Source organism: Parasteatoda tepidariorum, chromosome 9, assembly GCF_982258835.1.
Source record: "Parasteatoda tepidariorum strain Cologne lab strain chromosome 9, Ptep-v5.0, whole genome shotgun sequence".
Lineage (NCBI taxonomy): Eukaryota > Metazoa > Arthropoda > Arachnida > Araneae > Theridiidae > Parasteatoda > Parasteatoda tepidariorum.
The window spans coordinates 19,064,581-19,079,625 of NC_141763.1; the positions used below are offsets into that span (position 1 = coordinate 19,064,581).

Genomic DNA, 15,045 nt, shown 5'->3' on the forward strand with positions numbered 1-15,045 from the left:
TTTGGGTATACAACTACAGATGTTCAACTGCACAATCTTATAATTTTGAACCCAATCCAGAACACAAAGGAACTCCTGTATCAAGTATTAGGAGAAATTTGCCTTCGTAGACGACCTTTTGATGGAACTAACCCGCATTTGCGTTCAAGGAGAGGAGGACCACGAGAACCTGGCACGGTTAGCCTAGCGGCAAGGGGACTCTAATCCATGATCCGATTACCACTGAGGATATTTCGCTTCAGCACTGTGATCGTTGCAAGCCAGATTTGGAATTCGTATCGACCAGCTATGGTTGGGATTTGTACCCGATTCACCTCATTGGAAGGCGAAAGCTCAATTAGGCGCCTCCATTGCGGCTCTAGTAGGTATGATTTTATTTTATTTTATGACCGCCGTTGAGCAGTCGACCCAACTTTTGGGTTTACGACTACAAATGTTCAACTGATTGGTTGACTAATGTTCAATGGTATGATTTTATTTTATTTTATAACCGTCGTTGAACAGCCGACCCAATTTCATGGGTTTACGACTACTTACGTTCAACTCCGTAGCCTTGTAATTTTGAACCAATCCAGAAGACAAGGAAACTCCTGGATCAGTACCCCCAGAGGTATTGATTTGTTGTGGGAACATGGAGGACTTTGAAACACGACAGATTTAACGTGCATCAGTCACCATTTACTACACGGGGAGTCTTCGGCCGGCGAGGATCAAACCCACGACCTCTTGGATATGGGCCCAGCGCCCTACCGACCAGGCTATCCCGGCCTTCAATGGTATGATTGAAATGTTCATTACTGAAACTGGACGGAGTACAAAATTTGCATCTTTTAGAAATTTTTGCCACCACCATTACTAATAAAAGAGGCGCGTACTAAATAAACATTAAAATTCAGTTGTTTTTTAAAATCTACGACCTATCAATATTTACAAATTAAATTTGTAAAAAATAATATTTCTTTCATCATAACTATCTAATCAAAGATAAGAACTAAAAAGTTTATATTGAAATAAAATACGATTCGCAAATTCTATATAGGGCAATTCCACGGAAGTGTCAACTTTTAAGTGAAATTTTTTTTGTTTTATGAATTGCATATTTTAATTTTAAAAATATGTTCAAAAATAGCCAAAGTCTACATATTGCCGTTTCATTTTTGATAATTTTAAATTTTTTGAATCTGGCAGTATTCTAAAGTAATAACATGGCTGACAAGTGAATTGTTCACATTTGTGCTCAAATTGTTTTCTTGAAGAATACTTATAAAATAAAAGAAATGTATCCTTCTTTTGCAATATTTTGATAAAAATATGCATATAGAACAAAATTCAAACATTTTAAGTTTAATATAAAAAATAAAAGTAACTTCTTTTACGTCATTCCGTCACATGTCTTAATAATGCATAAATTTCCTGAGAACGAAGATAAAATGTAACATTGGCAAGTTAGATATAAAACCTCTTCAGAGACAACCTAATTTTCAAAGTGTTGAAATTTTTACTAATTCTTACATAAATATTAATCCTGTTTATCATTTACATATTAATAAAACATTTTTTAAACGAAGGCTTTCTTCTACTAAACTTTTTGTCATTCCGTTACAGCAAATAGATGTTAATAACTGCTAGCCAACCTGAGGTAAATTTTCCAAATTCACATTTTACATTGCTTACACATAATACTAAAAGTATAAAATAGTTCAGAAAAATAATAGCTGCAAAATTCGCAGAAACTACCAGTTCTAAGCGGCATGCCAAAAGCTTGGTTGCCAAAATGTCATTCCGTCACGCAAATAAAAAGTTCGTAAAATTTAAAGTTAAAAAGATAGAAAATCCTGTTTTTTTTAGTTTATGAAGCGCATTATGCCAATAATAATGATATGCATGAGAAAAATAATATTTTATTTGAAATTAACATTCCGTCACATATGGAATTGCCCTATATTTAAAGTCTTGAAGCATCCACCACCAATGGTAAGCAGTTGCTTTCGAAGAATAAAATTGAAATAATTCATTAAGTAATTCAATCAGTAAAATGTAGTTAAATATAATTATAAAATTTATTAAACGAAACTGGTATGCATATTGATAAATATATGATCATAAAATTTTAATTAAAGTAATCTTGGCAAGTAACGCCTACTTTTTACTTAAAGCTTTAGTCCTGGTGTGTAAACTGCGTTTGATCATTGCAGCCAATTTTGTATTTTTCCTAAGATAATTTCCCTTTATTGGTTGTAAAAGAAAAATTGAATTCTTCGTATTTCGTAGGAGTTTAACCTTACCTACCTTTGTAAACGCATCATTATGCCATTATCACTTCTCTTTTATACATGCTTAATTTATTTAGATTTAGTAATTAATTGAATTTATTAATTTCAACTTGCTCCACTTTTTAAAAAAAATATTCTCTCGTCGTGGTAATGAATTTTAAGTTGTTTTCAGTTCAATTTTTTTTTTCATTTTAAGTAATATTTCCACCACTATATTTAAAAGTTCGCAATATCATTTGAATAGCAACTTCATTCAGACCAGACCTCCAAGACCAGACCAGGCCCCCCCACGCTTATCATTTTTTACCCTGTCAATTCTATTCAAACTCCAACCAGATGAATGTGAAAATGCCCGTAAAGGGCTGATACACAGATTTCAATAATAAATGAGCCTTCAGACCAGATCAGAGACCATTATAGCCGAGTTCTCAGCTGCAATGTTATCACACCTATATATTACGACAAGCTGAGATAGGACGTCCACGAATATGCTGAAAAGATTTCAAAACTTGATATCATTGATGAAATAATATAAAGTACGGAAAGTAATATATTATATCACGAGAAAGAAGCCAGTAAGGCTAACGAAAAACAGAAAGAGAACTACAAAAATCATCAAATATCTAAGTATTTCAACGAGTGCTATCGCATTTTAAAGGAGAAATGAACTGAAGAGGCAGCATACTGGAAAAGGCAGAAGCTTCTATAGAGACAACAGAGCCACAGCAGAGCCTCTCTTCTTCGATATCGATAGCCAAGCAACTGAAACTATAGCCTCGACATCCTGTTTATATACTGCAGACCAACTTCTGAAATCCTTTAATATGGACACAACTGAAATTCAGAAGACTTGAGTCATCACTGAGATGGAAGTAGACACAGACTCTGACGGCGAACCCAACAGCCTTAAACAATAATAAGCTCCCGCAACAACAGCGGCCACAGTTACTATCTACTCACACGCAGTTACTCAATCTATCTTGCCTGCCTGAAATGTGCCGGAGCCCAGTTCTTGTACCAGTATACGAAGCCCAGATCCGTCCGGCGACCTGCGTCAACTGCAACGGTGAGCACCAGGGCTGTTTTACGGACTGTGGTCCGAGACCCAGGAAGCAGCTGAAGGAGAGAAAGACCCAACCGAAGACAGATACTGCCTGCTTCTTCTTCCAGCCTTTCAAGAAAATGAAAGAACTCTTAAAGGAGGAGGAGCTTGTTAAGCTTCATCGTTTTCTTTTTCATGAGACCACGAATTAGACTTGGAATTCAACTACCTTCATGAAATCATCTCACCTGATAATCTTTCAACTAAAGGAGTGAGAAATATTTTGATTTTATTTAACTTGTGTTCAATTGCTTCCTCAACTCAAAATGATCAATTGCTCCCTCAGCTCTTTATATTTTTGTAAATAATTTTTACTTGTTTTTCTATTTGTAATTTGCATGTAACTCTATTTGTACTTTCAAGTTAAAATTCAGTAATTAAAATAGCAAAGTGCCATTTTCTCCTTTTACGCTATATTTTGCCATTTGTGTTCCTGCCAAGTAATAAGTTTTTTTGCAGATGCCCCAACACACCCCTTAAAAGTTAATATTAAATTAAAAAAATATTTTCTTTTGTCAAGTCTCATAGTTTTTTGGGTAGCAAAAAAAAAATGCAACGTAAAGAAAGGGGATATCTCCGTATCATTATCTGTTGCGCCAACTGCAATCGCCAAGATGCCCAATAGATTTTAACCTTGCAATTAAAAAAAAAACGACATAGATGTTTGTCTGGGGGTGGTTACATATTATACCTTTCGAGTTGGTCCCTTTCTGTAATTTTTTTTGCTTGTTTCGGGCCACTGCCCGGAAGTTGCGATTATTCTGCCACAAATCGCGAAAAAAAAATAAGAAGCCACTTAAAATTGCCATTACATTCTTTGAATTGGAATTTCGACAAAACGCACTTTCAGTATGTCAAATTTAAAGTCCAGACCCGCTTTGTATTTTTTTTGCAACAAGTTTAACAATCAAAGCTCGATTACCTATTAGGCCAGACTAGGCCATGGCCTAGGGCCCCCAATGATTAAGGGCCCCCTTAAAATGAAGTTTTTGAAAGTAAATTTAAAAGAAAAATAAGAAAAATATTGATTTTTTTAAAAAAAAAAATCACTTTTAAATACATATTAGCAAATTACGATAATTAATAATACGATTCTAACTCTTATGATAACAAATTGTTCTACGGAGCGCTCGTTTTCAAAAATGAAATAGATCAAGAGTGAGCAAAGAAGCGTCATGTTTCAAAAACGATTAGACATGCTAAGTTTGATGTTTATCGAATCAGATGCTCTCCGTGAAATTAATTTTGATAACATTATAGATGAGTATATTGCAGGAGAGGAAAAAAAGATTTTTGAATATCAATTTTATAGCAGAGTTGATTTTGTAAAGTGTTAATAAATTTCAAATTTTTCCAAAATGTTATGATTATTTTTTAGTTCTAATTTAACAAAATAAAGTAAAATTTAATTTATTATTATTTATTTTAATTTTAAATATACTTTCTTAAATGAAAAGATATATAAATACTTTTATATTTGAATAAATAAAAAATATACGAGAAAAAAAATTCATCTGAGGGCCCCGAAAATTTGAATGGCCTAGGGTCCCGCGTACGCTTAAACCGGCACGGTTAACAGTTACTTACTTATCTCGAACGTTTCCAACGCTAAACGTTAAACGTTTCCGCTTCCAACGTTAAACGTTTCCAACAAAAAAATTTACGTTTCCAACGTTAATTTTTTTTATTCCAGAGTACTTCCATACTATGTAATACTATGGACTAGTACTATAGTACTATACCTGTCCTGCACACCCTCATAATTTCAAATTTCTAAAGTTTGACAGTTTTCGCGTAGCAAAGCAAAATATAACGTTAAGTTGAAAACACCCAAAACAGCGGCCGTAGTCCTAACGATTCTTTAACATGGAGACATTCATCAGATTTCTATGAAATATTATTCTGAAACTCTCGAACAGCTTTGATTTTAAAAATATAAAAGCAGTTATTAAGGGTTGTTATAAGGGAACGCCCTGTATATCTAAATATTAACATCTGTACATTCTTACCTACATCAAAGGCCCGGTCGTCCAGCAATTTCAAATACTTTATAGCTGTCTCATTTTGCCTCATGAGTGCGCATGCGTAGGCATACAGAGAGAGGGCGTACAAATTGGGATTGGGATCTTCATGTAGGCATTTCACGGCATTCTTAGCTTCCCCTTGATCATTCCTAACCATACCTGATTCAATCATCGCGATCAAGACGTAGGCTGTAAGAGGAGACAATGAGTGTTCTCCTTCAGTCAGACCACCCTAGAATTAAAACAAAATCTTCACTTATGCCTGATTTTACATATTTTTGATTAGACTTAGCCCTTTCGGGACGCGTGAGTCATAAATGTATTCGTAAGGTATCAGTATCAGGATGTTAAAAAATAAAAAGCGGTAGCTCACGTTTGGGCATAGCTAATTAGCATATATGGCAGTACTTTTACTTTCGTTACTTGTACCGCCGGTACAAGTTAAAAGTACGTACTTTTACTTGTACTTCGTTACTTTTTAAATTTAGTACTTTTACTTGTACTTTCGTTACTTTTTAAAGGAAAAAGTACAAGTATTTGTAACGAAAATATCGAATGAAATCGTTACTTTTTTCTAAAACTCGGTAAGCTTTGAAAAAAAAATTTTTTTTTTTTTAAAATAATATTTATGTTATTTTTTAACTTATAAAATTAATGTGCAATATATATGCATTAACAGCCAACTTCGTGTTCAAATACCTTCTGTTTCAACTTATACTGCACATTCAATTATTTTTTACTAGCTCAAATGTCACAAAGCTAACTGAAACCCCGTGTTTGCTTTGTTTACGTTTGTGCTTTTAAAACGCGTCTCTAAAGAGTAAAACAATCTTAAATCAATGGTAATTTAAATAAATAAAAATAATAAACTAAAAATTAAAATCAATAGATAAAATTTCTTTTTCGTGCAAATCTATAAAAAGTTTGATATTAAAATTATATTTGATTTTAAAATTATATTATACGATTATATTATAAAATTATATTATAATATTCTTCCGAATTTAAAAATGAATTAATATCCATAACTTTCAAAATTAAAAATAATTAAATAAATTACAACAATTTCGCAAAAACATTAAAGAACATAAGAATATTATTCAATAAAAGTTTAGGTTACTTTGAATTTTCGATTTCCTAGAAATGTACTTTTAAGTCGTTACTTTTTTTGTTCAGTACTTGTACTTTTACTTGTACTTTTTACTCGTTACTTTTTAAAATAAGAACTTTTTACTTTTTACTCGTTACTTTTTTTAAAAATACTTGTACTTTTACTCGTTACTTTTTAAAAGTAACGTTGCCATATATGGTCATATCTGAGTATCCAATCCCTGTGTGTTAATAGTGTAACTACATAATTTTTAATACGAACTAAGTAGTGGTAAATCAAATAAAGCAAACTATCACTACCCCGCTCACAAATGCTATAAAAAATATAAAATACCCCGCTGCTAAAAAAATAATATAAAAAATATAAAATACCCCGCTGCTATAAAAAGTAGTTTGGCTACCAGTTTTATCTTTTTTACCCTGATTATCGACACCCAGAGAATGCATACATGACTCGCCCGTCTCGGAAAGGTTAATGAACTCTAATTAAATTAAGGAAGGTTTGAGATTTGTGCCGCACCAGTCAAAAAAGTAAGCCTGCACCTAAGTTGTACCATCACCTCTTACATCAGAAAGCCTCTACATGCTTTTTGTCTGCGCAGACTCTTTAAAAAGTTAATCCGCTGTGCGCATGAACCCAAATTCTATTTTAAACGTGACAGAGAGAAATATATCATATATATTTGAGAATTGAATCTGTAGGTAGACAAGTAAATAAGAAAAACCAATCATATTGATAAATTAGACACATTTTCAGACATACATTTGCTGCCACTTTCTTATTTTTACTAGATTTTCTATTAAAAAGCTCCTTCGTAAACTGGTTTACCTCCCATAGTGGTCTTATCTGACTACCATGAGGAGACTTTCAGTTTTAGGAGGCGTTGGTTGCACGCTTACGAGAAAAATACTTTTATATTAAGACTGTCATGATATTTTTGAAAGACGATCGAAATTGATGGTGGAGACCATATATGGCAACGTTACTTTTAAAAAGTAACGAGTAAAAAGTTCTTATTTTAAAAAGTAACGAGTAAAAAGTACAAGTACTAAACAAAAAAAGTAACGATTTAAAAGTACATTTTTAGGAAATCGAAAATTCAAAGTAACCTAAATTCTATTGAATAATATTCTTATGTTCTTTAATGTTTTTGCAAAATTGTTGTTATTTATTTAATTATTTAATTTTGAAAGTTATGGATATTAATTTATTTTTAAATTCGGAGGAATATTATAATATAGTTTTATAATATAATCGTATAATATAATTTTAAAATCAAATATAATTTTAATATCAAACTTTTTATGGATTTGCACGAAAAAGAAATTTTATCTATTGACTTTAATTTTTAGTTTATTATTTTTGTTTAATTAAATTACCATTGATTTAAAATTGTTTTACTCTTTAAAAACGCGTTTTAAAAACACAAACATAAACAAAGCAAACACGGGGTTTCAGATAGCTTTGTGATCTTTGAGCAAGTAAAAAATAATTGAATGTGTAGTATAAGTTGAAACAGAAGGTATTTAAAAACGAAGTTAGCTGTGAATGCATATATAATGCATTCACAGCTTTTTTTTAAAAATTTTTTTTAAATTTTTTTTTTAAGAAAGCTTACCGAGTTTTAGAAAAAAGTAACGATTTCATTCGATATTTCCGTTACAAATACTTTTACTTTTTCCCCAAAAAAAAGTAACGAAAGTACAAGTAAAAGTACTAAATTTAAAAAGTAACGAAGTACAAGTAAAAGTACGTACTTTTTACTTGTACCGGTGGTACAAGTAACGAAAGTAGAAGTACTGCCATGTATGGTGGAGGCAACCACACAATTTTGAATTGCATGGCATAGGTTATTTAAAGAGACAGAAGCAGTTAAATTGAGTTAAGTATCTAGAGCAGTGATTCTCAACCTTTTTTTCGTTGCGGCACACTTTTAACGATTTCGAAATTTGACGGCACACAATGAAAAAATTAGATTAAAAGTTGTTTAATTACCTATTTTACACTGTGTTAAATAGTTTGTGATAATAATTTTGAATGTGGAATAAAATAATATGCACTACAAAATCACATTTATTAAGTGATTAATTATTTCTTTCGACCAATTTTTTATTAGTTAGTAACAGTTATTTATTTTTTTGCTAGTTATAAATTGTTAGCTTGTTTTCTATAATTATTAACTGTTTTTTTTTATTTCCTGTTGACCAGTTTTTTTGCTAATTATTAATTTTTAGCTTAATTTTTGTTAATTAGCCTTTGTTAATTTGTTTTGCATATATTTGTTTTTTTAGTTATTCTTTGTTAGTTTGCTTACTAATTGCATAGCTTACTTTAATGATCAGCTCTTACAACATTTTTTAAAATTGTGTGCTAAACACTTCCATCTTATTTTAAGATTGTCAGAGACAATAAAATCGCCGACGAAGATGCTATCACGCTGTTAAAGCGTGGGAAAATTATGAAAAGTATATACATATACACTTTTCTTTATTTTAAACTTTACTCATAATAAAAAAAAGCATTATAATTTTTATTGTATCATTTCTAATATTTGGCGGCACATTTTAAGAATTTGGCGGCACACAAAAGTGCCGCGGCACAGTGGTTGAGAATCACTGATCTAGAGGTTTACTGGTCGCGTGCGTTGAATAGGCTCTCAGTTTGAGATTTTTAGCAATTAATTTAAATTAGGGTTGAGCTCGAATAAATATGGTCTGATTGGGTGGTAGATGATTTTAAAATATTAAGAACTACTATCAGGAGAACGCTATCCGCGAACTACAAACGAAGAAAACGGAGAATACGAAGAACTACGAACTGGAGATCGCTAAGAAGAGAACATAATAGAAGAATTATCACCGGAAGGGTGAGGTTCACCATTGTCTATAGAATTAATAGAAAAAGAATAATCAACGTAGTTGTATTATTTAGTTTAAGTTGGCATTTCTGAAGTTTGAAATTTGTGGAATTTGAAAACTTCGAAAAAATGGCAACAAAAATAAAAACAAATTTTGATATTTTAATTTCTATGTAGCCACTACTAAAAATTATTTCCCACAGAAAGTTTATATGCATGAAAATTCCAGCACTTCACGATAAAATGGTATAGGAAATATGTTCTAGCATTATCCTAAATTTACCACTTTTAAAATTTTTCAAGGACTGCGGGAACTCTGGGAAATACTTACATCATTAGTTTCTTGTAACGTATGATAAATTTAAATTTTATCATCGCCATAAAATTTATCTCAGTAAGCTTGAATGAATATAAATAGATTTGATTCTGTATAAGTTTTGGTTTTCTTCAAAACTTTCATAAAGTAACTTAGTTTTTAAAAAGTATTTCTAAAACTGTTGCATTTCGAATAGCAGCCAAGTATGTAATAAAGTCTTAATAGGTTTTACATTGAAATGGATTGTAAGAGTTTAATAAAATCATTTATTTGGGTTGGTGCGTATAAAGTAACGTTATTTATGCATTATTATTATTATGGATGGGTTGCATAATTGGATGTATCTCTGGATATAGTCATGATTAAAAATAGTTAAATGAATGAAATGTCATGAAAAACTAATTAAGGCCGAAATATATAAAAGGGTAATTAAATTAAATTAAGGGGAATGTGATCGTTAAGGAAAGTGGTTGTACAATGCTAATGTGGGATAACAATAACCCAATAGGTTCAAAGGGTCACAAAGTGTGAGGTTTGAACAAATTGGATGATTTGGTATCACCAAATTTGGAAAAAGGGCGAAACTAAAATAAGTTAAAAATTAAAGATAAATCAGATAAAGTCATGCTATATCCAAACATAAATATGTGATTTAATACAGTAAGCTGATGTCTCCAATCAGAAAATTACAAATTCCCTTAACAATAAAAAAAGGTACTCACCACCCACATACAGGAGGACATGATAAATCATGAAAATAGAGGCAAATAATTTCTCCAGCACAAGATTAAATTATCAACATATCATTTTATTTAGTAACATACATCTTTCACCACATCTACCAACACAAGAAAGGCATTTTATTGAAATGGGTGACGGGAGAATTAAAACACAGAAGGAGTCATAGATAAATGTTAATTATAAAAGAACGAGTAATTTAAAGGTTAAAATAAATATGGAAAGAAAGCTTAAATTCGAGAAGGTTTTTTTTCAATGTTGAAGAAAATTAAAGGTATAAAATGTTGATTTGAAATTTACAGAAATTGATTATAGTTATGCATTTAATTTAAGGTAAAGGTTAAGAAAAAAATGTAAAAAGAAATCCCTCGATACGGACCGAAATCCGCATCTCGGAGAATAAAAAAAAGGTAACCTGCCCGAAGGCTCGAGAGAGAGAATCGTTTTTTCAAAGTGACTTAACTGGGGTAAACCAGAAAAATTACGGCCAATTAAATTTAAAGAGGCGGAGAGTTTGAAATTTAAAGGAAAGAGATTGGTTAGTTAGCCCCCCTAAAATTAAAGGAAGAAAAAGAAAGGCGTGAATAGAGGGGTTGGTTGACTTTCCCCACAGGAAGTGCGATGACCGCAATGACCATGAAAAAGGTCAACAAGAAAGTTAAAAATAAAACTGCTAAATCGAAAAAAAGGAATAACGTTTAAAGAAAAAAATTAAAGGCTTAGGTAAAATTAGAAATTAAATTGTCACATTACATTAAGTGTAAATGTGACATGGATCATCAGGAATTTTCTGACAGCTGCTTTTTTAAAATATCTTTGCAATTTTTAAATACTAAATTTTGCAGTGAAATTGTTGAAAGTGAAAATACTTTTCTCGTAAGAATATTATACATCTCGATGGAATAAAATGCAATGTTGTATATTACCTTCATATCTTTGTGGTGAAGAGTGCCAATCGGTTGGAAGCAGCCATTTTCGAATTGATTCTCCAGAACCCAGTTGACGCTAACCTGTATGTCTTGTCTGTCAATATCAATGAAGCGTGTAGCTTGACCGAATGACCTGATGACAAAAGAAGTCAACCAAAGGCTACCTTCTTTGTCCCTTTCACCGAAAGCACTGTAGGAACCATCCTTGTGACGATAATTTAACTCTCTCTGGTAACCTAAAAGGAACAATCAACACAGTTTATTTCATATAAAATTCGTGATCGCAACACTCCAATACGCCATCTGGGGAGAAAATCAGTTCCATGTCTTGAAACCTCCCCCTTCCCTTTCTTCCTCTTCTCAGTTGTATAGGAATGTACTACTATATTTTGCCCTTTCTGAATATTTTTCGTATTTACTCGTAAAAAATATTTTTTTAAAAAAATTTCCTCGAAATTTTTATTTTAGAACTATGTTTAATGTATTTTCAGTTCCATATAGTTTCCTAACTTAAAAGTTTTTGCTCTATTTAAAAATCAAGACAGACACTAACATAGTTCCTTCTCTTTTGACTCTCCACGCGCTTCTGGTGAAAATATGCGAAGTGTTGCCATAGGTACCGAGTTCTGCTCTACGCCACCTGTAGCCCATTTCGATTGCCAATCAAGAGTGTGCTCAACGCAACAGAAGACTTGTGTCATTATTTTACACAGAGTAGTCACTTTTATTATGAACACTTTATAGTTTTATGCAAAAGAGCTATTAAGTCGCCTGCTAATGTAGTTCTATAGTACATATGTAATACTGATGATTTATATTAATATTTATTTAAGAAGATGATGTAAATTTCACTCTGTTGCATTGGCACCTGCAATCAGCAGACCTCAATCTTGAGCTTTTGTGGGGGGAAGTTGAAAGAACTGTTTTTAAATAAAGGCTCACAATTAGTGGATAAATTCACTAGATAGTTATTAGTCAGTTTAAAGCTGATTCTCAAAGCTTCTTTCGTCGATGAAATAACATATCTTAAGAAAATAATGTGCTAATTTTGTTACTGTTGAGAATTTGTAGCAGCTAGTCATAAGTGTGGAAAAAGCAGCGACAAATTTACCAAAATATACTCATAATCAAAAATTTTGTTCTCACTAATGAAGTGTTTCATAATGATTTGTGCTGCAGCTTTTTAAAGGCCTGTACCTCACTAATTGGCAGTGTAATGATTCCCTAAGCAGGAATCTTTAAATTTCTACTTAAGTACGATGACCTTAGCAGCTTTTTAATGCTTGATAGCAGTGATTTCCCGTTGCTTTTAGCACTTAACAACAGAAAATATATTATGAGTAACAGAAACTGTAGATAATGTTCAATGAACCAATTATCTGTCTTACCTATTTTCATGTTTTTGATGCACTCATTCTCTATGTCTTGAGTCTTACGGTCAGTGGCTGTCAAATAATCTAGGACAAAGATATTCGGGGTGAAAAGAATCATATTTTGCTCGCCGCATCCCACTGGCAGGTTTACAAGTTCTTGCAGACTATTCAGAGCAGGCGCCATCAAATCAGCTGAAAATACAAATAAATACTTTTAAACAAAAAGTAAATTTTTTCCTAGCACATTCATTTTCTTTAGTTTTTAATTTAGCAACGTTGAAATAACTAATGTCTATGGTGTTTGACAAGTTACTGAGAGTTTCAAACAATTTTTGACACAAGAATTTCTGGGATAAAAACTTTGAGTAATTTTTCGAGGTATTTAGTGACCAGATAGCTTAATAGGGACAGTTGAAACATTACATAAGCATATTTCTGAGAATTTGGTAATCCATTAAATCAAACAAATAACAAACCCCTCTACTAGGCTTATATATTGTTTGTCTACGGTAAGTTGCCGTCTGCTGCTGTGGAACAAGAATAGCGCATTTCAACGAGGGTAATTTGTCTTCACTCTAGGGCTAACGCTATAGACCGGAGAAAAAGATTACCTTTCTCTCTTTGACCTTAGCCAAAACCTGCCCTAAACAGTGACCAAACACCCCTACTTAGAATAGTTATGCCTCGTTACTATATTTACCACCACGGGTCCAGATGAATGGCTAGGCGAGTTCTTACTCTAGACAAATTATAAGAAAGTTGCAACGCTGCCTCCTTGTTTTTGCTTCATAAAACATACTGCAATAATCTAATAAAACAAGTGACATTAAGCAAGTGACATTAGAATTAACAACTGTGTGACTGGCTTACCTGATATAGATATGAAGGCACGAGCAGAACCTTCAACCACGTCATCCGGTGGTATTAAATCTATTTCAGTAGCATACGAACCATTTGTGTCTGTCGAAATGAATTAGAACAATTAGAAATAATGTTTTCAACACAAATTTAATTAATAAATTTAGTTTGAATACTTTTATAATTGTAAAACCAATTGAACATCTTACAGGATATCCAGCGGAGCACTGACTGATTTCAAAATTAAAAAACCTTGGGAAATATATTAGAGGGGAGAAATAAACGGTATGTTTATTGCCAAATCTGTACAACTTTTTACAGAAATTTTCACATTTAGTTACAAAAGTTGTCATCAGATGGCGGCTTAAGCTGTACAGAGTTCTTGAAAAGAGTACATACCACATGTAATCTAACCTGTGATATTCGAGTACCAGAAACACGCGGTGTTTAATAGAATACACGGACCCGCCTACTCCGGTACAACATCCTCATTTTTACGCTTCCACCATGGGTACACTTATAGCTCTGAATAGTAATGTTTTGCCACCCCATCTGTTGGCAAATTTTGTAACAATTCTTCAAAATTTCCGCTTAGACATTCGTTATAAATAAAAATAAAATAAAAATTGGAAAAGGGCGCATGGTGTCTCAAAATTTACGCGCGTTGCTTTATTTCTTGCATCCTATGTTGGCAACATAAGAGTGATAGATCAGGATGGCTGAGATCTCTCGGTTACAAAAAAAAATGTTTAAACGAAAGAGCAACACCTTCCTAAGATATCTAAGTTACACTTAATTTGTTTAATTTTGCTCGCACTTTGCATATGTTTTGTATATAGGTCAAAGCAGTTTATATCTAGCGGTGGAAAAAATTATTCTATATTTATTAAACCCTAATAAAATGTTAAATTATAAAATTCATTACTACTCTTAATATTCAAATAAAAGCGTTCCGATAAATTGGCAGGTATGTGTTTTCATAGTTTAGCAAATATTTTGATCGTTGTTGAGTCTTTCCTTAAATGTATAAATTCCTGTTGGGTTGACTAGAACAGTTCACCCAGATAATGGAAATTAAGGGGGGGTGGGCGAACCTTTTTCCCCTTGGAATTTTTGAAGTCAGATTTTATGCAAACAAGCACATAACATAAAGTCGGACTTACCAAAAAATTTCATAAAAAATTACAGAATGATTGAAAAATTGGCGCTTTTCCTTTCAATTTTTGAATTTGTGTTTTCATTCTGAAATAATTTTCTCCACTGTTCAAATGCCGATTGATTCTCCAAATTTCAAATGCTACTTTGCTTTAAGTGGTATTCACTCAATAATAAATTTGTTATTCAATTTCACTTGCATAATTTATCTATTTCAACTACCCCAATCATGTTTCGTCATACAAGAGAGACAATAAAGAAAAGGAATAATAAAATACTTCCTCTAAAATATACATTTTTTTAAGGAAG

General features: G+C 32.1%; 1 protein-coding gene across 4 annotated transcripts in view; it reads right to left on the bottom strand.

The window, feature by feature from the left end:
• Positions 1-15,045, bottom strand: part of LOC107439020 (pregnancy zone protein) — a 113,962-nt gene that overhangs the window by 45,378 nt on the left and 53,539 nt on the right. For all 4 annotated transcript variants that reach the window (XM_016051483.3, XM_016051477.2, XM_043046296.3 and 1 more), the window contains 4 exons: positions 13,594-13,683; positions 12,739-12,915; positions 11,348-11,586; positions 5,385-5,631 (listed from right to left, as the gene is read on the bottom strand). In XM_016051483.3, the coding sequence (XP_015906969.1) occupies positions 5,385-5,631; positions 11,348-11,586; positions 12,739-12,915; positions 13,594-13,683 (753 nt within the window). The remainder of the gene's footprint in view (positions 1-5,384; positions 5,632-11,347; positions 11,587-12,738; positions 12,916-13,593; positions 13,684-15,045) is intronic.